The sequence below is a fragment of the Vipera berus genome (assembly GCF_964194415.1).
Source record: "Vipera berus genome assembly, chromosome: 2".
Classification (NCBI taxonomy): Eukaryota; Metazoa; Chordata; class Lepidosauria; order Squamata; family Viperidae; genus Vipera; species Vipera berus.
The window spans coordinates 92,857,500-92,881,475 of NC_138203.1; the positions used below are offsets into that span (position 1 = coordinate 92,857,500).

General features: G+C 41.2%; 1 protein-coding gene across 11 annotated transcripts in view; it reads right to left on the reverse strand.

Annotated features, from left to right (window-relative positions):
• Nucleotides 1–23,976, reverse strand: part of ZNF462 (zinc finger protein 462) — a 175,472-nt gene that overhangs the window by 69,484 nt on the left and 82,012 nt on the right. For 6 of the 11 annotated variants that reach the window (XM_081320585.1, XM_081320583.1, XM_081320580.1 and 3 more), the window contains exons 2-7: nt 23,278–23,528; nt 17,127–22,552; nt 15,102–15,266; nt 11,189–11,466; nt 1,618–1,653; nt 999–1,117 (exon numbers count right to left, since the gene is read on the reverse strand). In XM_081320585.1, coding sequence (XP_081176711.1) covers nt 999–1,117; nt 1,618–1,653; nt 11,189–11,466; nt 15,102–15,266; nt 17,127–22,552; nt 23,278–23,494 — 6,241 coding nt within the window. In that variant the 5' untranslated portion in view covers nt 23,495–23,528. The remainder of the gene's footprint in view (nt 1–998; nt 1,118–1,617; nt 1,654–11,188; nt 11,467–15,101; nt 15,267–17,126; nt 22,553–23,277; nt 23,529–23,976) is intronic. The other 5 variants (XM_081320586.1, XM_081320584.1, XM_081320581.1 and 2 more) reach the window with 3 other exon arrangements.

The window sequence follows — 23,976 nt, forward strand, 5'->3', positions numbered from 1 at the left end:
TATGCCCATTAACTAATGAATTGGCCGGCTGTACTTAATTGTTTTTGAACTATTGCTATTTATGTTTCAAAATTATAACTGTCAGATTAAATTCTCATTTAACAAACTCACCTGACTTCTCTATGCTTTACTGAATAGGCTACACACTGTAATACTTACTAGAATTTAGGTAAACTATAGAAACTGAAGTTTCAGAATATTACGGTACATTAAAATATTCATGGTTCCCCACATTTTAAAGATTATAAAGTGTCTGCTGGGGAAAAGAAATGCACCCAGCATGCCTTGGGTTAATACATAACACATTGAGATTCTTCATCAGAATGTGATTTCTTAGAATATACATGCTTCAAAATGTTCATTTAAGCATGATGATCTGTGCATGAATTGTCTATTAAAGTGTGCATGCCATTCTTGTTGCTTATTCTCACTGAACCATATAGCAACATCATATGTCCACGTCCTTATAAGTGTTCAATATGTGATATTTGCACAGTAACAAAAAAGCAGACTGTTAACGTAAACACAAAATTATGCCAAACAACAAAATATACAAGGAACAATGGCTATGATTAAGCTCAAAACAAAGTGTAAAATTACACCGCTTAATCTGAATGTGAATGTTTGGCTCAGCTCTTTTATTTCGACCTGATTAACATTTACTATCCAAAGGGGCTGGCTGTTCTGCTGTAGCCTAAGCTCTTAATTCAACCTCTTGCCCTGGTTTCCACCCTAGTAGAAGTTTAATTATGGCTCTGGAATTAAGTTCCAGCATGTGTCTAATTTAGGATCACCTAACTCAGTTGGTTCAATTCCAGTTTAAGATTTGCTGAATGGAGAATTAGCTTAACTTAAGCACTTTTCCCCTAATTGGCCCCAAGGCTCACTTTAAGGCTGCAAGCTACTGTTAATTGACGAGGCTACAGCAGCAGAAAACAGTGAGGGGGAAAAAAAAAGTAAGGGGACCTTGTTGTTATGAAACTCAGGAAGAGACTTACCAGCATGGACTTTGAGTAGGTGAGTTTTCAGCCGGCTATTATAGGAGGACTTGAAAGGGCAGAGTTTGCAGCGGAACGGTTTGTGATGTCCATGGTGTGCTTGCATATGGCGGTCCAAACTTGGCAGGAGAAAAGCAGCAATGGGAAGCAAAAAAAGAAAAGAAAAGAAAAAGAAAGAAGCAACAATATCAATCATTTCAACTAGTACGGGATGGCTAAAGACATTTACCGTACCCTCTGCACCAACACAAGTGTATTTTCTTTTCACAGAAGAGATGCAGGACCATTGAATATTTATTATTTATTGGATTTATATCCTGCCTTTTGTTCAGGAGCTGAAGGTAGCGTGCCCTAGAGCTCCCTCCTCCAATTTCTCCCTAGAACAGCATCACCGTGTGCTAGGTAGGACACAGAGCGAATGATGGGCCCGAAGTCACCAGGGAGATTACGCAGCTGAGAAGTGGTCTCTCCTCTCCTCATCTAATACCTTCACCACCACTAGCCCCCTAAGCTGCAAGCCAGATCTCTCCAGTGGCCCCATCGATGGGTTAGAAAGCTCAAGCAATAGCAATTCAGGGCAGAAAGAAGGAAGAAAAGGAGAAGCATCGCACAACTGTACCTCTGCCAGAAGAGTGGACATGAGTCTTCTGAAGGGCTGAGGAGGAAAGGAAGAAAGTGGTCACCTATATCCAATATGCTCCCTAGTCAAATTAGCTTCTCCTCATGGGACCATGTGCATTGGTCCTTCACCTGCCTGTGGCCAGGTCCATCTTTTTTTTTTCTTTCTTTCTTTTGACTGAAGTCTCAGCTCACAAAACTCAAGGGAACCACTTCTTCTGTCTCCACTATAGCAAGGGCAATAGCACTTATGTACTGTTTTGTAGTGCTTTACAGCGGTTTACGGAGTCAGCATTTCAACCCAACAATCTGGGTCCTCGTTTCACCAACTTCGGAAGGATGGAAGGCTGAATCAATCTTGAGCTGGTCAGGATCGAACTCCTGGCAGTGGAATGCAGTTAGCCTGCAATACTGCATTCTAACCACTGTGCCACCATTATAGTCACACCACTGATAACATGAAAATGATTAAACTGAGAAGCTGCTTATTGTTCATCTATTAGATTTGTTAAGGTCACCCAACTCTAACAAGACTTTTGGCATCATATCATATGTCCAATGCATATATTAAAAACATAACTAAAAATCACATCACTGTCCAGACCGAAACAAGACTCCCAAAATGGGGGATGGGGAATAAAAACCTAAAGAGGAACTCTGTAAACACCTTAATTTCAAGCCAGGAACACAGCGAAATCAAGGAGAGACACAACTGTGTGTATCTCCAAGGGAATGCTGTGCCAGAAGGCAGGGGTGTGTGACAAGGAAGGCAGATATGTTCTGTTTCTCAAACCAAGCTTCTCTTAATTTGTCCTAAGGCTCAGAAAGAGTATTATCTTGTGTGGGGTGATGGTGAGGATCACAGATGCACAGCTGTCTCAATACCCCTTTTCTTACACAGAAGCACACACACTAAGTACCAGGCCTATAGACGCCATTAAATTTATCTAATCCTTGCCTCTGTTTACACACACAAAATTTTAGAAGTTGAAAGCACTCACTTTATAATTCTATTAATAGCCTGCATAGTTGAATATGACTGCAGCCTGCATAGTTGAATATGACTACTATGAGAAGAGGTAGGTGACTTTCAATAGCTAACCTCTTTGTAAGTATGCAGTAGCATCAAGTACTTCTCTTTTCATCTAACAATTGCCCATTTATTTCAGTCTTCCTCAGCTGAAATAAAAATATTCAGCAGACAGTTAAAGTTCCTGCTTCCTAGTAGGAGAAAAAAAATGCCGTGAATTTTTGCACCAAAGAAGACATTTGCCTAGGGGTGCTAGATCCACAACTCCTATTTAATTGAAAACAACTGAACGACTAAAATGAAATTAGGATTGTGAGAGCCACCTGCAGAATATGAATGAAACAAATCCATTCAAGATACTGATTCCAACAAAAGTAAGCCATATCTCCTAAAAGTCATGAAAATATGTGGGCGAAGTTATCTGAACAGTAAAAAATAATAATAATATCCTTGCTATAAATTTTCATGGTGAAAAGTATCCCCAGTACTTTTAATTATTCTCTGCTGGGTAGAATGATCACCACAGAAGTAAAATAAGACTAATGTAATTTGCCAATTAAAATGTAATTTAAAATTATTTCATAAAAACAGCCATCAACCCGAATGGCTGGTAAGGTTAACCTAAAATGAAAAACAGGATTTTTTTTGGTGGTTTTTTTTTTTTTTGCAAAAACGTTTCAAAGGGGTATTTTAAAGTATCCCAAAGCCTCTTTGAAGCTCATCTTTTCAAAGCAGCCACATCAAGTTGCTCCTGGCTGTCTCTCTGCTTTCAGACACAACCTCTTCAATGAGAAAAATTCAAAACGCACACCTGAAAAAAGTGCTTTCACACATTCTGAAACCAGTTTTCAAACTGTTTGACAGCTGTAGTGGAGAAGTTGGAGAAAACCAGAGGTATCTATAAGCCTAACACTTTTCTGGGATCCTTCGGATGATAATAGCCAGAGGAAAGAAATAGGAAATACTAGTTTGTATTTTTACTTAATGATAGTTTACCATTAGTTCAAACGGAAAACTAGAACTAATCTTATTTATGTCTGGTATAACAAGTTATTTTTTTTACCTTAATTTTCACTAAACAAAAGATAGGGTTAACTACAATTTAAGGTTAGATATAATAAACTACGGCTGAACAAATATTTGAAGTTTAACATTCTGAATTTTTAGCTATTCCACCAAATGACCAGAGAGAGTACTAAGAAAGAATTCATTAACAGATCACTAAAATTGACTCAAATATTGTTTCATTTGCACAGCTGGCTCTGTTCAGCTATCACTGTTAACAACAGCTGCCAAACAAATAAATGAAATATGAAATTACACAACCTTGTTTCTGTTTAATTTTAGCCCAGAATCAAAGTCATTATTTTATAACACCATCTACACTTCTGTTTTCTAATTTGGACATTTTTACTTTTAAAAAGTATGGTTAACATCCTCAGACCATTTATTTGACCATGTGAATTACAAATTACTTTTAAATCTTTTATTCACTAATAAGATTATCATTTTTGTTCCTGTATTATCACTCCAGTTTTTTTAATATATATATATTCTTTGGTAGGATAAATTGGAAATAATATAACTTTTATCAATACTGAGGTGACAATATAAGTAAAACATTAAAAACCTGACTATTTCATTATTACTTTTCACTGAATCCACAGAATGCAAAATATAATTTTGATTAATGCATAACTTGGAGAAATATATTAATGAAGAAATAATACCAAAGAACGAGCAAACCAATTATCTCCGGTGCTTTACTAAATATTGAAAGTATAATTTCCACAATATGCTTTATTTTAAGTTATTAGTAGGAGACTTATCCTAAAGGAAATCCAGTAACTTAAAAAAATAAATAAATACAAGTTTAAATTAATAAAATGGAGCCCGAAGGAATTTAATTTTAAATTTAATTTAGAATACTTTTAAATAATCATTTTAAAAAGAACTAAAAGGGCAAATCCTTTCCCTGTCTCCCCATAAAATTAGCCCCCTAGTGGCCTCATTTTTCTATTCAAAGTGATTTAAAAAAAATAATCTCTTGTCCTAGGACAGGGGTAGGCAACCTCGGCTCTTTTATGACTCATGGACTTCAACTCCCAGAATTCCTGAGTCAGCATGGCTCAGCTTGGAAACTTCTCTCTTTTCCCTCAGCATGGCTGGCTCAGGAATTCTGAGAGTTGAAGTCCACGAGTCATAAAAGAGCCAAGGTTGCCTACCCATCCTAGGAGACTGACTCAGGAAGACTAAAATACAAGAAGCTGGTGCTATCAAGAAAGAAGAAACTGAGGGAAATCTAGGCCGGGCTACAGCACGGAGACGGCATTGGTCGCTCTGATGAATGATCTCTGGAGAGCCCGGGACAGGGGCCATTCCTCTGTCCTAGTCTTATTAGACCTCTCAGCGGCTTTCGATACCATCGACCATGGTATCTTGCTGCGACGCCTCAGGGGACTGGGAGTGGGAGGCACGGTTCTGCGTTGGTTCTCCTCCTTTCTCCAGGGTCGCTCGCAGTCGGTGCTGACAGGGGGACAGAGGTCGACCCCGAGGCCTCTCGCTTGCGGAGTCCCTCAGGGGTCGGTCCTCTCGCCTCTCCTGTTCAACATCTACATGAAACCGCTGGGTGAGATCATTCGCAGTTTTGGAGTAGGGTACCATCAGTATGCTGATGACACCCAGCTTTTTATCTCAACTCCTAACAATATCAGTGATGCCCTAGACGTGATGTCCCGCTGCCTGAAAGCGGTCCGGGAATGGATGGGGAGAAACAGGCTTCAACTGAACCCGGACAAGACTGAATGGCTGTACGTACCGGCAAGCCAGGAGATTCAGAACGTCCCACTGCTTAACATTGGGGACAAGTTACTTCCCCCTGTTGATAGGGCCCGCAACCTGGGTGTCCTCCTAGACTCGCAGCTCTCCCTGGAAGACCACATTGGAGCTGTGACCAAGGGGGCCTTCTCCCGGGTTCGGCTAGTTCGCCAACTACGGCCTTATCTGGACCTGGATTCCTTACGTACAGTCACCCATGCCCTTGTGACATCTCGCCTAGACTATTGTAACGCTCTCTACATGGGGCTGCCCTTGAGATCCACTCGGAAGCTTCAACTGGTGCAAAGTGCGGCGGCACGGACACTCTTGGGAGCCTCCCGATACTCCCATATCACACCTCTCCTCCGTGCGCTGCACTGGCTTCCGGTTGCCTTCCGTGTGAAGTTCAAGGTGCTAACAATGACATTCAAAGCCCTACATGGCATGGGTCCGGACTACCTACGGGAGCACCTTCTGCCGATGTCAGCACCCCACCGTCCTGTGCGCTCCCACAGAGAGGGCCTCCTCAGGGTGCCACCGCTCAAGGAATGTCGGCTAATGGCCCCCAGGGGGAGAGCATTCTCAGTGGGTGCGCCAGCCCTCTGGAACACCTTACCAACCGAAATCCGGATGGCCCCTGACCTCCGTACCTTCCGTCGCGACTTAAAAACTTTCCTATTCCAGCAGGCTGGCCTGGCATGATAACGTTAATTGGGGTTCCAGTTTGTGTTATTAGTGTTTCTTATTATTTTATTGTTCGGTCTGTATACCTTCCTTCCTCTGTACACCGCCCCGAGTCCCTCGGGAGAAGGGCGGTTTATAAAAACTAATAAATAAATAAATAAATAAATAAATAAATAGCTAAACAATACAAATTGGGAGCCTGCATGGCAGTCATGGATTATTATCATTAATGTTATTAATATAATAATCATTAATGTTACTATTATATTTTTATTCCACCTTTTAGAATAAGAATAGAATAGAGCTGGAAGGGACCTTGGAGGTCTTCTAGTCCAGTCCTTTGCTTAAGCAGGAGAACCTATAGCATCTCAGACAGGTGACTGTCTAGTCTCTTCTTAAAAATCTCCAGTGATGGGGGCGCCCACGATTTCTGGAGGCAAGCTGTTCCGCTGGTTGATTGTCCTCACTGTCAGGAAGTTTCTCCTTAATTCCAGGTTGCTTCTCTCTTTGATTAGTTTCTCCCAACCATTGTTTCTCATCCTTCCCTCTGGTGCTCTGGTGAACGTGACCCCCTCTTCCTTGTGGCAGCCCCTCAAATGCTGGAATACTGCTATCATGTCTGCCCTATTTCTTCTTTTCTTTAGACTAGCCCACAGGTCTGCAACCAGCCGTCTCCTGCGGCTCCCAGTCCTCTGCCATGTGCAGTCCCCCCCAAAAAAAAGTGGGACTAAAAAAGTTCAACCAATCAATTCAAATATGCAGGGTAGGTGCATATCTCGCCTTGGCTCCACTCTTCAGTCAAACCCTGTTCTGCGCATGCGCACATGTACGCACATGTGCACACATTTTCTGCAGCTCCCAGTTTTTCCTTTTGTGAGGGAACCGGTTCTGAGTGGCTCTTTCACTGTTTCAGGTTGCTGACCCCTGGACTAGCCAAACCCAAGTCCCGCAGCTGTTCATATCTTTAGATACACATACACAAAATAAAAATAATAAAAATAAAAGCAAGGCCTCTGATTTTCTCCAGAACAATAATCCTGTGAGGTGAGTTAGGCTGAGAGTGAATGACGGTCTGAAGTCACCCAGCAGGCTTTCATGCCTAAGAGTATTATCCAGAATGTAGGCCTGTGGAGATGACCTAGAAGTGCATCACAGAGACAATGTCCTCTTTGTTTGGGCAAGGAGGCAACATAACCTGTGTTAGGGAAGCTTTTGGCATCACTTTGAAGCCTTCCTGTTTTATCTTGCTTTTCTCAACTGCAAACTCAGAAAATGACATCACAGTGTTGGAGAAAGCTAAGAGGATTACATTCTCTTGCAGTTTCCTTCTAGTCTTCTCCAGTATTTGCAAAAGCCAAAATAGGCTTCTGGGAAGCTTATATCCAGAAGCTTTTTCTGACTTTCCCAAGTGGTGAAGGATGCTGAGGAAGGGCTGCAATGAGGAACAGTCTGGAACAGCACTTCTCTTTACAAGAAATGGTTTGTTGCTTTACAAGCAGCTTCAAGGCAATGCTTTTCTCAAATCTCTGAAACATTCTTTTCCAGAAATGTGTGGTCCTAATGCACAGTCCAAGGTATATCCGTTTCTATGGATGCTAGAAATGCTGAACCCTGAAGAATCCTAGCTAGTACACACTAACACTGCATCCATCACATCTCCTCAGAAAATAGCAACAAAGCAGTGCTGTTGCTTTTATTAAATATGGGTACCCTAAAACATGTAGGAAAAATCTTCACAGACTGTATCAATATGTCTCCCACCCATCCTGATACCTGCAAGATCTCAAGTTTTCTATAAACTGAAGGATTTGGGAAGATCTTACAAGGAGCGAGCACCATTTCCACCATTCTGACGGTGGAAACTCTGCATGTTCTTAACAGCTTTAGAAGACTCTTCACTGAATGGATTTCAGATTTTTTTTATCTGTACCAGGAAAATATCCTAAAATGGAAAGCTTTTCCTGGTAATAGTCAAGATTGCCTTGTTTTGGATCCAGATGATAATGACAAAGCTGACAGAATGAAATTTTGCCTCAAAAGTGTAGCCCGACTGTAACAGTTTACGCTTAGCTTCAATTGAGTGCCTATTTACAAACTTAACAGCATTATAGATGTTGCGTTCTTAAAAGGTTTTTATTTAAACAAATTATTCGGTAAATACTATCATGATTTCAAATGGGCCAGACCTAGAGATTGTTTACCTCCGTCGAATATTTCATTTCCGGTTAGATAATAACAATGCATCATTTATTTCTGTGAGCTTATGGAAGAAGCAAAACAAGGAACTTCTCTAGACTGACAGGTGGACAAGATGAACTTGAAAGTCTTGTATTAATTAGCTCCCACTTCCAGCTGGTACATTTTTTTACTACCCATGTTTGTAGATTACTTCATTTGTTTCCTTAACCTCCCTACTCAACCTAAATCCCCTGACATCCCTTGCCTGTTCCACCTCATCTGAGACCTTGCTGCTTACAGTTAAATTTGAAGCAGTAAAGTTATGATCCTTTGATGTAGCCTATTTCTTTGCCGTCACTTTCTATAACTAAAGCAAATGAAGTACACAACATATTTTGCATTACCTTAAACAGATTTCCTTCCTAATCCAGTATATTTCTTCCTTGGACCACCATCCCACAAGACCTATACTCTCATCCCTGGCATTCTGAAAGCTATGAAAAGACGTGCATTTTTAAAAGGCTGAGACATGAGCGGGTTTATAATCAGTTTTTTATGGAGAGCCAGTTTGGTCTAGTGCAGGGGTAGGCAACCTTGGCTCTTTTATGACTCGTGGACTTCAACTCCCACAATTCCTGAGTCCTGGTCTAGTGATTAAGGTACTAGGTTAGAAACTAGAAAACTATGAGTTCTAATCCCACCTCAGACATAAAAGCCGGCTGGGTGACTTTGGGTCAGTCATTCACTCTCTCAACCCACACGGTTAATTCCTGTTGCAACCATTGAATCAACACTTGGTCAATTTGAAAAAAAAACAGGGGAAAAAACAGAGCCTATACTTGTCGGAAACTATTAGGAAGGAAATAAAATGTATGACTAGTTTCTTAAGACTTTTTTATGTCATATAGTTTTATGACACTATATTTATTTGCTAGTAATTAATACAAATTTATAATTTGTACATTTTTTTATTATGTACAACATTGCTGTGAGCTGTTTAGCGGCTTGATGACTCAGGTGGCATAAATGCATCTGTAATCAATCAATCAGTCACAGTCCTTTACTTCAATAGGGGTCTGCCTTATAAACCAGGCTATTTTTCATAGAAACCCAATCCCAGCATGTAAAAGACATGAAGTTACACTATAGATCAGGGATGTCCAACTTCGGCAGTTTTAAGACCTGTAGACTTTTAACTTCCAGAATTCCTCAGCCAGCCATGCTGGCTGGGGAATTCTGGGAGTTGAAGTCCACCAGTCTTAAAATTGCCAAGTGTGGACATTCCTGCTTTAGATTATTTGGGATGTTAAAAAGAAATGCACTAAAGGAAGCAGCACACACACAAATAGACTGTGTTTTCTTTCCCTGCTTTCTAGTTCTCATCTAAATGCAGTCTTGAATTTCTCTTGCAAAAGATGCCTGTTCTACGACTTTTTCAAGGGACACACCTGTACATGTTAAGCATAGCTCACTTTTGCATTCTCTTCCTTATTTCTTGGTATCTTCAATGTCACAATGTATAGTATTTTTTTTCACCATTACTATGTATACGGGGAGGTGTGTCTCAAAATAACTTCATTTTAATTTAAAGAAACAGATTAATTTATTTAATTTCTTTTTAGATAAAATATAAAATTATCTTTTCGCCTATTCCTTCCCCTTTCCCCCTTTGGAGGGCAAGATAAGAATTTAGCTTTTTGGTTCCTACTGTTTTCTAAAGCCTGATCTTAAGCCTGCTTACTCAGAAGTTTCCATTTTGTTGATATGAGCTTACTTCTGAGTAAGCATGTTTAAAATTATAGCTTCACTGTGGCCGCCTTTTTTTGCTTCATCAGCTGCACCTGGAGTACAGGTTTGGTGACCAGTCTTTTCCCTAGAGCATGGATCTTCAAACTTGGTCCTTTTATGTCTCATGGACTTCAACTCCCAGAATTCCTCAGCCAGCATGCCTGGCTGAGAAATTCTGGGAGTTGAAGTCCATGAGTCATAAAAAGGCCGAGTTTGAAGACCCATGCCCTAGAGAATAGGAAAACAGAAAGGCAAGAAAGGATTTACAGCACAGGCAACTCAGTAGTGACATGCCACAGAAACAGAACAGGAAAGATTCCTAATGGAGAATTATCTTCAATTTCTTCTGTTATACATTTTTGTAATACTCTAGTGTAAAATTGCAAAAATGTTTTGCAGGCATTCACAATTCTGATCCAGTCAATTTACCTATCACTCATACATTCACTTATCAATAGTTTTTCTAGCAAGTATCAAGGAAACCAAGCAGGGGAAAAAATATGGACTTATCCACAGGACGAATGCAGAAATCCAACAGAGCTCAAAGTTTAACATCACAAGCCTAAATAAACTTAGTTCTGTGGAGGGGGGAGTGAAAAAGTTTAGTTTTGCTTTCCATTTCTACACCTTTATATAGTACAACCTCTAGGGAACAGACTGCTTGACCCAATCTGTTATCTAGCTGGTAAGAAATAATTGAGGGTTATAGACCCAGAACATTTATAAGTTCACAATTTAAAAAAAAATCCCTGAAATACATGAGCTGGTTTCAATGTAGATTTCAGTTTATAACTGAAAATCTAGAAGTTATGGGGCTTACATTTCAAATTCTATAATGTAATTTTGATTAGTTCAAGGGTTGAAAAGCCAAAATAACTGCTTATTAAGAATTACTGGGGGGGGGGCTTACTGTGATTCATACATAATACCTTTGATATCAGATGAGAACCATACAGCAAAACTAATACCTACAGAAAATAAGAACATTTGCTTTGGTTCGGGTACATCTGTATGGTCTTCTGAATGTAGGCAAATGAACATTAGGAATCAGAAATAGTAAGTAACACAAACTTACTTGTGCCTGAATGCAGAAACAAAGGAGCAGTACTGGCAGCTGTACTTGTCTTCGCGAGTAAACATGGCCAGTGCCAAGTGACTCCTCTCGTGCGACCGTAGACCCTGCATAGACATCAAAACCCGATCACACTGGCTGCAATGGTAGCCACCAGGTCTGGTTTCATCTTCCAGTGATGGTCCAGATTCAGCTTCTGCAAGTTCCATAGTGGCCATATGGTCTTTGGCTCCCTCAACACCCTCCAAGAAAGCTGCATGTGAAGGATCTTCAGCTTCCTGCTAAAAGACACACATCCCCCCCAAAGCCATCAATTCTCTCTCCCTTCTGCCCTATGGTTACCATTATATCTGTGGACGCCTAACAATTTCTTCTGGCAGTAGCAATCTTAAAACCCAGCTATGCAATCTGAGTGAAGATGTCTTTAGAAGCAACATATGGCTGTTCCATTAGTGGTGATCAGCATGGCTGGAGCACACTCTGTTGCTAAAACCTTCTCTTTTTTTCAGAATAATTCACTTCATTCGATAGAAATGTCCCAATTTTGAGGAAATGCCAATATCCCTTATAGAAGATTATTGGAGTGTTATCTCACCTTCCTTTTGGCTTCCTGGACACTGCACTATAAGCCAGGGGTCTTCACACTTGGCCCTTTTATGACTTATGGACTTCAGAACTTCAACTCCCAGAATTCCTCAGCCAGGCATGCTAGCTGAGGAATTCTAGGAGTTGAAGTCCGTGAGTCATAAAAGGGCCGAGTTTGAAGACCCCTGCTATAAGCATTCAATTTTTTTGCAGATTTGCCCAAACGAATATTTTTTCAAACTATTTCAGTGGCAACTATATATTGGCTTCTATAAAGGTAAAGGTAAAGGTTCCCCCGCACATGCGTGCTAGTCGTTTCCAACTCTAGGGGCCAGTGCTCATCTCCGTTTCAAAGCCAAAGAGCGAGCGCTTGTCCGAGGACGTCTCCGTGGTCATGTGGACGGCATGACTAGACGCCAAAGGCGCACGGAGTGCTGTTACCTTCCCACCGTAGTGGTACCTATTTTTCTACTTGCATTTTTACGTGCTTTCAAACTGCTAGGTTGGCAGAAGCTGGGACAAGTAACAGGCGCTCACACTCTGTTACGCGGCACTCGGGATTCGACCCACCAGACTGCCGACTTTTTGATCGACAAGCTCAGCATCCTAACCCACTGAGCTACCGTGTCCCTTTTATTGGCTTCTATAGATCTGTTAAAAAAAAAAAAGTCCAAGCTTGAGTAAAGTAATCTAGATTTAATGGGGGTGTGTGTGAGCAGGGATTAAGAAGAATATCAGAAAAGACTAAACAGTATTCATTATGCTTCTCACCTACTGGGCATATTCAGCTTATTTGCATTAATTTATAGAATATATCAATCTGTCAGCCTTAAATAAAGATCCACAGATGGTTTACTAACCACCACTACCAGAAGGCATATAAGCTCTGGTCGTGACCTATAACAACTTGGGAAGGAAATAAATTTGTATAAAATATTTACTGCCACATTTGTAGAAAGACCGTTTTTTCCCATGCAATAGCATGTATTCGTAAAAAGATAGGACGCATAACAGAATGCAAATAAGGGGCCATTTGCAGCAAGTTTCATTCGTTGTACTAACATATCTCATACCACGATTTAATTAAAGAAGCTATCTCTAAATGAAAGCTAAATTTAAATTTAAGAGTGGGTATATTATATATTCTGAGTTAAAAAAACAGAAGTTCATGTTTTGCAGCAATTGCAGGTGAATTATGTAGAAACTATGCCCAATGGATAAGCAAGCCTTGATTCGATTCTTTTTCATAATTTATAGCTATGAAGAATTTTATATATAAATAAACGCACAACAGGCAGTAACGTTCTAAGCAAAAAATGTGTATCATTATATAACAAAACATTTCCTTAAAAATAAAACACGGGAAGAAAGCTATGGAAGCAAGACCGACTTCCGGCAGCAATTCTTCTGTCTTCTGGGGTTTTACATGTAATACTCAAGAATTGCTTCTCATATAAAAGGAAGTAAACAGCTGCTTTTTAGAAGACAGAAAGCAGTTCAAAGCGAAGAATCCTAGAGCAGCGTATACCAAGAACTTCCAAGTTTTAGATACGTTAGGCCAAACCTTTTCTCAAGGTTCCACAAAAGACCAATAACTATCTAGCAGGTCTATTTGTTGTAAGCCACCCAGGGTCGCTGAGAGTCAGGCAGCATACAAGTTTAATACAAGGTAGTCCAACGACCAGAATTGAGTCTAAAATTTTGGTTGCTAAGTGAGACAGTTGTTAAGTGAATTTTGGCCCATTTTACGATTTTTCTTGCCACTTTTGCTAAGTAAATCACTAAAGTTGTTAAGTTAGTAACACGGTTGTTAAGGAACCTGGCTTCCCCATTGATTTGGCTTGTAAGAAGATCGTAAAAGGTGACTACATGACTCCGGGACACTGCAACTGTCATAAATATGAGTCAGTTGCCAAAGGTCTGAATTTTGATCGTGCAACCATGGGGGTCTTAAGTATGAAAAATGGTCATCAGTCACTTTTTGTAGGTAACTATGAGAAAGAGTGTATGTATTTAATTTTACATATATTAACTGCAGCAAAAATTGCATTTGCTCAACATTGGAAAAATGAAGATCTACCAGCAGAGGAAGTGTTAATTAAAAAAAACCTTTAGTGTGTACAGAAATGGATAGATTGTCATTGAAAATGAAAGAGAAAGAAGACTCAGTTTATTTTAGAACATGGGATACTTTTTCTCATACTTTTTATATATAAGTCACTTTTTTCAATGCCATTGTAACTTAGAATAGTCACTAAATGAACTGTTGTAAGTTGAGGACTACCTGTAATAATAATGCTTGGATCCGGAAATATGCTACTCAGATACATTACAACATCCTAGATTCTTGGGAAGCACTTAATGCATATGAAAGCCAACACCAGCTACAGAATTGGCAGCGCTGACTTCACATTATTATAGCTAATAATATCAGGAGCAAGCTATCCAAACCGATGCAATCAAGGCCAGAACTGGGGAAAAAATAAATCATCAAATGATTCAAAGTGCAGATTGGGCAAAGAAGCAGAAGAGCAGATCCTCAGCTTGTTGAAGTTCACACAAACGGATTATAAACAAGGACATAACATAATCACCAAAATGATTCACTAGAACTTCTGTGTCAGTAATGAAAAACTGGTGGGAATCTTAAGAGTTGAAAGTAGGTGAAAATGAGCAGGTTAAAATATTGTGACTTTTCAAAATACAGACTTGATAGTCTTGGCTCATAACACACCAGATTTAACCGGGGTCGAAAGGCAAGTGTGGATAACTGATGTGGCAATTCTAGGAGACAGAATTGGAAGATAAAAGAATTGGAGAAGATTGCAAAGTATCCCGAACAGAAAATTAAAAGTTGAAAGATTACAGCATAAATCAGTCATGGAGGTCCCAGTGGATATTGGCGCAAAAGGTGCCGTATCCAAAAATTGGGGTTGGTACTGAAGAAAATCTGCATGTTGACAAAATTTCCAGCCGCGGTTACTAAGGCCTACATTGTTTGGATCCACACCTGTGCTATGCTGATGCATTAGAACAACCTAGATTCTTGGGGAAAATTTGACTGGGAAGGTCAACGCCAGCAAACAACGGACAGGTATGATTTCACACTGTTGTGTTATAATAACATTAATATGGGCACATCATATTCTGCCCACAAAGAACTAGGCTTATGTCCAATAAAAAAAAGGAAGGAAAGCTACATAAAATTCATGTTATAAATGCCGATATTTATTTCTGGATTGTGGTGTCAGATCCACAAAAGCGGTTAGGGATTTCTTCCTCCTTGGATGAATCCAAGCATTTAACCCCAAAACAAGCCCTTAAAACTCACCTTGACTCCAGTAGACACGGAGGAACCATTCCCGTACTGGACATGCTTACGAAGATGATTGCAGATGGCTCGAAGGGTGGGGTGAACCTCGACACAGAACTTACATTTGTATCCTACCACCTTTCTCTCTTTCAATTTTGAAACTTCTTCCAAGCTGCCAAAAGGCTGTAAGGAAATAAAAACTCGAAACTTACTCAAGCATTCCATCTCTAAGCAAGCGTTTCTCATCCTTGGGCAGCTTGAAAACCTGTGGAATTTCAGCTGCCAGAATTCCCTAACTAGCGTGGCTGCCTGGGGATTTCTGGGAGTTGAAATCCACACATCTTCAAGCTGCCAAAGTTGAGAAACATGGCTCTAAACAATGTTAAAAATTTGCAGATTTAAATACAATGAGAGGCAACATTTGGCTTCTTGGAATAAGTAAAACTCTGAGGTGGCATGAGTTTATTTTAAAAAACCTGACTTTTAAAAGTCCCAAAATAGATACAGCGTGCTATTACAATATTGATTCAAACCCTTGGGCCATGTAGAAAATCTCAACTTCAGTCTGCAGCATTCTTCTACTAGCAATGCTAAATGTGATGGCAAAACCTTGAGTTTGTATACAAGAAAGAAAAGAAACCCATAAATTTAGTTTCCTCCCACTCAAATAGCATCCTTTTAGCTGTAGCTATGCTAAACCGGACATTAATATCTTTTTCTCTATGGGAAGCACAGTTTGTGAGCACCTGCAAGCACCACAAAATTTAATTAAGAATTTGCATGTCCTTCATCGGTATTTTTTTAATGTAAAATTACACACAGAAGTCCCCCTTAATCTGGTGCTCTCTGTATCTGCTGGAGTACAGTTCCCAATTATTTAAACGTCAGCCAGCTTGGTCAATGGAAGTACCAAAGAGAAGATGATTATTTTTTTTAAGAAAGTATGATTTTCAAAATAATCTTTTGCACCTGAAGGATGAGAGCTAATAGCTAATAGTAGACATTTCAGACAAATCTTAGATATTCTGATGTATGACTGAATTTGCTGTTAAACACTGAATCATTCCAATCAAACACAATCTCTTCAGGATCTGTGGCCATTAGGTTTTTCCTAACTTCCCTGTTTTGATCATTCTGATCCTTTTTCCAGAATGCTGAACCATCATTATCATTTCTGTAATCTGCCATGTTCTTATTTCTTCCCTCACCAAAAATCTTCAGTGTTTAGATTCCCATTAATCTGACAATCAGTCTCAAGACTTTATTCCACTGGAATCCCACTTGCAAATTATTTCCCTGCGACACCAGAAGGTTGCTTTTGATCCAATGATCAATTTTATCATTTTCCTTTTCTCTCTACCGCCAACTTGGGTGAAATACCTCTGAGTATGAAAGAATGCCATTAAGAGCGAGTTTTATTCCACATGACATTCGCTCTTAAGCATCATCAAGCAAACTAAGGATTTAATAGGCAGTTCATTTAGAGAGATTGTTTTACATCAGGGGGTCTTCAAACCTGGCCCTTTTATGACTTGTGGACTTCAACTCCCAGAATTCCTCAGCCAGGCAAGCTGGCTGGGGAATTCTGGGAGTTGAAGTCCACAAGTCATAAAAGGGACAAGTTTGAAGACCCCTGGTTTACATCCACCAATACAAAGGGCTTTACACTGGACTTTCTTCTCAATTATTTCCTTGCATTCTTGATATTTTTGGTCACAAACAAGAAATATATTCGACATGGGGACAGAGGAAGAGGTAGGAAGAAGAACAATGATTTTCTTATTCAAAGAGAAACTAACTTTGAAATGAAAGGTTGGGAAAGGAGGAAATGAAACAGCACGGCAGGAGTCTAGAGGAGGAAAGAAATCAAACAAGGACACAATGGGCATCGAACTCACTGGCACAGCCCAATGACTGTAGAGCCTGTAGTTTTCCAGTTACTAAGGGCAATAATAAGAAATAAGTAAACTTGGGAGAGCGGGCAGGGTGGAGAGGAAGGAGAAATACCCAACAGGAAAAAGCAATGTAAAGTCAGATCCTTACCCGCTCTGCTTTGAAGTCTACAAAAGCACCATCCGCGTATTTTTGCTTGCTCAGAAGCTGCTTCCTCCTCTCTTGGCGTTTGGCCCGTTTCTGGAATTCCTCATTGTGGCCGTTCAAGTGCGTGGTCAGCTCCGCCAGGCTATGCAGCTTACTGTCACAGTGCCTGCACTGGAAACGGGCCCCACTTCCCAGGATGCTAAAATCCCTCTTCAAGTCCTTGCTGTGGTGGTCAGTGTAATGCATGCAGAGGAGCTCAGCCGTGCTGAAGGAGAGTTTAAAGCACTTGACGCACCGGAAAGGAAGCCACTCCATCTCTGGAGCTTCCACCTCCAATTCTGGCTTCTCAAAATCATTCCTCTCTTCTGGGGGAGGTTGCGGCTTTTCATACTCGTCCGCGTACACCGCCGTGAAGTAACCCCCAAGCTTGCTGGCATGCTGTTTCTTGGGGAATACTCCAGGGTGGCGCTTCATGTAGTGGGAGACTATGCCTTTTTTGCTGAAGGACTGGAAGGAGCAGAGGGAGCATTTCTTCTTCTCCACCGCCCTTCTCAGCTCCTCGCTTAGCTGAGGAGAGTCCTCCTTGGGGGGCGAGGGAATGATCACTTTGTTGGGCTTGTCGCTTATAGTCCTTGAGGCTGCTAAGCAATGCGTGTAGTAAGCATCAATGTCATGCCGCTTCTGGTAATGTGCAGCCAGACCTTTACGAATAGGGTTTGTGTAGGAACACAGGGCACATTTAAACAGGTTGTTCTTGCCTTCCGGCTGTGCCCGAACGTTGTTGTGTTTTATTCGGTAGTGCCTTGCTATCCCTTTCCGGGTAGAGCAAAAATACTTACAAAGCTGGCAGCGGAATACAGTGTGAGAAACCAAATGGGAACTGGAGAAATGGGAAGTTGGTAGTGAATCGTCTCCAAGGAGATCTTCTGGAGCCATCTCAGGAGAGGGCTTAATTTCAGCGAGAACTTCGGGCTCCATGGAGGCAGGGAATTTCGGAGGAGACTGTGCAAATACATCAAATTCAGGCTGGTTATGGTATTTCTCATAATGAATTTTGAGCTTCTCCAAAGTGCCATGCGTGTATGGGCACAATTTACACCTGTAAGCACCATACCCTTGCTTGAAAATCCTGCTGGTTTCCTCCACGTCATTCTGGCTCATATCAGCAGGTTGCTCCACATCATGCACAAAATCTTCTGCCGTGACCTTCACCGAAGGATGTCTCTTCTGGTAATGTGTAAGAACGCCATGTATGCGTGTGTTAATGTAAGGACAATGCCTACATTTGTATACCGCTCCTGGATTAATATCAATGTCTTGTGCAAAATCTGCAGCTTTAACCTTCATCCCAGGATGTTTTTTTCCATAATGGGTGAGAAGTCCATGCAAATTGTTATATTCAGACTGGCACACTGTACACTGGTACGGTGTAGAAGATATTGCAGGGTTCACAGAGGTGAGCTGGAGAGCTTTATCTTGGGAAAGGGTTGACTCCTCTGCGTATTCCGTGTCCAGATCCCCTTGTGGTAATGCTAATTGATCCTCTGAAATTATTCTGGCACCAAGACCATCAGATACTGGGTTCATTTTATCAACAGCATCTTTTTCCTTGATAATATCTAGTAACACTGATTCATCTCCATTCATAGCCCAAGGATGAAAAGCTTGGTAGTGATTAGTGATATCCCAAATGGAAGAAGCTTCAAAAATACAATCTCTGCATCTATAGGTTTTCATTTCTGATGGTATTAGTAAGGCTGGAGGTGAAGGATCTGGCCCTGCCCAGAGTTTTGTTGCCATATATGTGTAATCAACATAATGTTCAGGATGTCGCCTTTGGTAATGCACGAGCAGGCCGCTGGGTTCTGCGTGAGAATAGATACACCATTCACAGTGATATCCAGCTTCTATTAAACCATCCAAAAATGCCCATCTCAAAATAGATGTGACAGTGGCCTTCAAGCTTGGGTGGTCCTTTTTAATGTGCTTCCGCAGTGCATAGAAATAAGGAGATGTATAAGAGCACTGCCTGCACTTGAGAGCTCTCAATTTAGCCCTTTCTTGGTCAGAACCAGAAGTAGGAATCTGTAAGCCACCAGGGGAATTTTTCTGACCCCGGTCACAGAGGCTCCTGATGGTGGCAGTGTGCTGCCTTATCACATCCGCATTGGCTTTGAAGTCGCGATGCTTCTTTTGGTAATGAATAAGGACCCCTTTTACAGTCCGGTTTCCATAATCACAGTGCTGGCAGAAGAACATCTCGTTCTCTGCTGGAGCGACAGCACCCTCAGAGCTGTCCCTATTCTGCTGCTGCATAGAAACTGGAGGTCTATGAACGCCAGGAGGTAACTCTCCAGCTCTCATCATTGCTGCAGTCGGGGGCGCCTGCCTAATGTATTTGGCAGTCACTTTTATTTCTGGGTGCCTTTTCTGGTAGTGTACTAGTACCCCAACCACTGACCGATTGCTGTAAGAACAATGTTTGCAGTAGTAAAGCTCTGTGGTAAGGTCTGGAGGTGGAGGAGGTGGTAGGGGTGACATTTTGGGAGAGCCGGGTGATCCTAGTTCATAAGCCATCTGAGCCAGAGCAGAGCCCCTCTCTACTGACACCAGACGCATTGTTTTTTGAATCCTAAAATATGAAGCCTTCTCATCAGGATGTTTCTTCTGATAATGCACTAGGACAGAATGCATGTTGGGACTTGCAAAGGAGCAGACATCACAGTCGTAAACTACAACACTGTTGACTGCTGACTCTTTTTGGCTTTCAGATTCGGGGCTATTGCCCTTTGAAGAACTTTTGTTGTAAGCAGCCGGTATGCCACAAGTCCCACGTGCAACTGGGGTTGACGTGGTCAGGTTTTTTGGAGCAGAGTTCAGTATCTCTCTCAGCGTTTGCGATTCTGAGCTTAACCCTTCTTGTTGCTCCACTACGTAACTTGAGAATATCATTGCATTGTTAATTTTAACGGTTGGGTGCATTCTTTGGTAGTGCGGCATGAGGCTCCTAACATTTGGGCTGGTGTAAGAGCAGAAGCGACAGCGATAGATCAAATCAGAATGGTCAAAATTTAATACGTTCATGGCTTCCGGGTGATGCTCACCATAATGCTGTTGCAGATCTTCAAAGTTTGTATAATCAATGTAACATTCAAGACACCTATACACCGCACTGTGGTCGTTGGGATCAAGAATATACCTAAAGCTGAACTTAATGTAGGGATGCATCCGCTGGTAATGAGTGCTAACACTCCTGGCAGATTTGTTGCTGAAATCACAGTGTTTACAATAGTAAAGCCTTCCGGAATCACCAAAATCTGAATTCTCATTGTTCTGATCAGATCCATATAGGCTTGCCTGGCTGCCCAGAATAGATGAATTCAGTCCTGGATCCTTCAAACCCACCGAAGAACAATAATATTCTTCCTCATCCTCAGATATAGTTAGCTCAATTTCTGCCCCATTTGTGGAGCTGTAATCATGGGGGATATTCCTGTAGGGCTCTTTCTGAGGATCTCCTGTGTCTCTTCCCCATATTTGCTGGGAAGCAAATGCCGCTATTTCCAGCAGTGGTTCTGTTTGTTCTTCTTCCTTGTCCAGTTCCACTTCTATTTCCACTTCATTGTCATCCTCTTCCTCTTCATCATCCTCTACATTAATGACTGCATCTTCTTGCTGCTTGTTCTGATTGATTTTGCTTTGCAAATTACTGGCAATCTCGTCAATTCTGGTTCTTTTCTTCACCGGGGACAGATCTAGGGGAAAGTCATTGGACATCTTTCGAGAGGCTTTCGCTACAAAGTTATTTTTAGAAGACAGTCCAAGAATTGAGGTCTGGCTTTTCTTCACAGTGCTGGGCGAAGCATGCGCATCAGGCTCACTGTCTTGCAGGGCATTAGCTGATGGGCTCTCATATTTTGGCAAGTTATCGCAAAACGAGTGCTTGTGCTGCTGATGAACCCGGAGACCTTTCAAAGTCGTTGTAGAATAATTGCACATGGTGCATTTATACGGATGCTGCGAATTGGACTGCGGAGACTGTTGCTGCTGCTGCATGGAATCCATGATCCCCCCGGACTTCCTGCCGTTTATATTTCCTCCTTCATAGGATACTGTACTTTCATTTAAAGAAGAAGCTATACTTTCAGTTTGGGAGTTCACGGCGTCCCAGTCAGACGCCACACCAGTGTGACACTGCTTATGAGCACCAAGTTTAAAAGAGCTCTTGCAGGTGAAAGGACATTCGTCACACTTGTAGACTGCCGTCTTTCCAGAGAGATGGATGTTTTCAATGTGGCGAGAAATGCTTCGCCGATGCATGGTGAGGAAAGGACAGAAAGGACACTGGAACCTATTCATAAATCTTCTAAAGGGGATCCCCTTGGTTTCCAGTAACTTGTGGCCCTCAGATCCCATCAGCTGCTCAGCAGTTAGTCCTGAGCTCTGGTGATCCATGGAGTTCAACCCATTCTCGCTGTCTAGTTCATTGAGCTCGTCATCCGAACTGGAGTCATTCAGCATACTGTTGGTATCCAGGTCAGTAGAATTTGCCATGTCACCAACCCCATAACGTGATCTGTCAGACAAATTAACAATGCCTGAGTTGTGAGGAGACTTATGTTTCATCTGAGAGTAGGAAGCGGAGGAAAATTTTGAAGAGGTGTTGGACCTGATGAGAGAATTGTTGACCGAACTCCTGTAGTTTGGGACAGTTGCGTTCGGCATCTCTCGCCCAGAAGCATTCATGGGTATGTAGTTAGAGTTTGGGGGAGGGCTTGGGGGACTCTTGTTTACAACATCTGACATATTGGTCCCATCCTGTTGCCTCAGGTTGGAGAGTATTTTCACCATGCTTCGGTGCTTCTTCATCATATGATCACACCAACGTTCCCTTCGGGGTGTCTGGTAACTACACCATTCACAGCAGAAGTTGCCTCTTGATTTGGTTAAAGGCTTGACCATAGACTCCAAAATACTACGCTCAACAACTTCAGCCGGAAGCTCCTTGCATGAATCCTGCATTGAGACAGACGCAGAAGCTGATTCAGATATAGCAGCTGAAGAAGCAGGAGGGGTCGAACTCTCCTTCAGGCTGTTTTTGTGGTACATCTTCTGATGTTTTATAATCCGTGCGCGTCTTGGAGACTTGTAGGTGCAGAACTGGCATGAAAATACCTTCCCAAAGCCCTCGTGCATCATGATGTTGTAGTTTAAGGAACCAGCACTTGAGGATCCAGTTGGAGAGCTTCCAGTTTGAGCACCATGGACTTTCCGGGTATGTTCTATGAGAAGGTTTTTGGATCGGAAATAACGCACACAGTATTTACACTGGAAAAACTTGCTTGCTGATTTGGAGAGCATATGTTGGCCATAATAACCCTGGCTATGGCTATAGTAATTGCCAGTCCCCAGCTGAGCTGCATTTTGCCCTAAAAAGAAAAGAAAAGAAATAGTAAACATTATCTGTGAAGTACACTTATTACTAGTAATAAAAGTACGACTGAAACTGAAATGTAAATTTTAACTCATACACACAGATACATAATTTTTAATGTTACTTAGTGTGCTGAATTCATATGTATTATTTCTAAATAATTTAACCATCCTGCGCCCCCAATTACCAGTTAACAATAGCATGAAAAAAATCCAGTGCAATTTAGGCATACATACACACACAGGGACACACACTCATACACACCTCAAGTATTGTTAGCAAGAAAAGGCTGCTAGCAACCAGATAAACTATTAAAGTCGTTCCATAAAACACTTATCTTGAAATGCATGCATACTATGAGTTTCGTGTACAAATAGCTTTCTAGACATCGTGCTGTAAATTCTGAATGTAACAAAAGAAAAAAAATCTGATCAAAACCTCAGCAGCGCTGAGACTCAATCCATCATATGTGGCTTTTTTTTCCTTTTTCAAACAACCCATGAACAACAGATTGCTTGAAACGTCTTGGAATCTACATTCTCAGCCATTGGGTACGGTTGCTTCCTATTGCATATGAGTAACACAGGTAGTGGTTGTCCTACAAGGCAATTCCTGGTTATTTTTATCTGTCATAAGATCCAGATATGGTGAATAGGATGGTGACGTGAGAATGCTGCAATGGGATCACTTCTCAGAATGACGTTCCAAATAGAAAGTTACCTGCCATCCCATCTGCCACTGCAAATTCATCTTTTACCAAAGAATACTCCACCTCAGCCTGGTCACTGTTCATGGAACTGAATCTTGATGGGCTAGGAGTTTCTTCAGCAACATCTGTGGGCTGTAGAAACGCAGTGTGAACATCCTGGATGTGAGCTTTAAGATCTTCATAGGAAGGTGCTCGAAAATCACAGCCGTCACACTGCAGCACCTCCATGGTCTTTGTTGCTAAGCTTTTACATTAGGAAAACCTGAAAGAGATGGAGAAGAAACATATTGCCTAAGAAAAGTTCAGAAAACTGTCACAGCAGCAGATTCAGTCTTGCGCAAATATAGGAAAAGAAATGTTCTCCAAGCGCAAGAAGTACAGCATACAGAGGAACAGTAACATATTTTTTTTACAGAAATCTGGGACCTAACGTACTTGATACATTCAACTACATGACTCATAGTTACTATATGCAGAAGTCTTGCCCAATTGCCTCTGCTACTCTCACTTTACCTGTTCACCAATCCAATTCCAAAGAACAAGGAAGCATATGTTGGAAATCCATCAACAATAAAATGCATGGGAACTATTGTTGAAAAAGTTTTAGAAAGCCAAGCAGATTATTTACTTAAGACATTTAATCCCATGCTTCCTTCAAGCTTATGTGGGACACATATTATATCTTATCCAATTTTAACCTTCTTAACAAC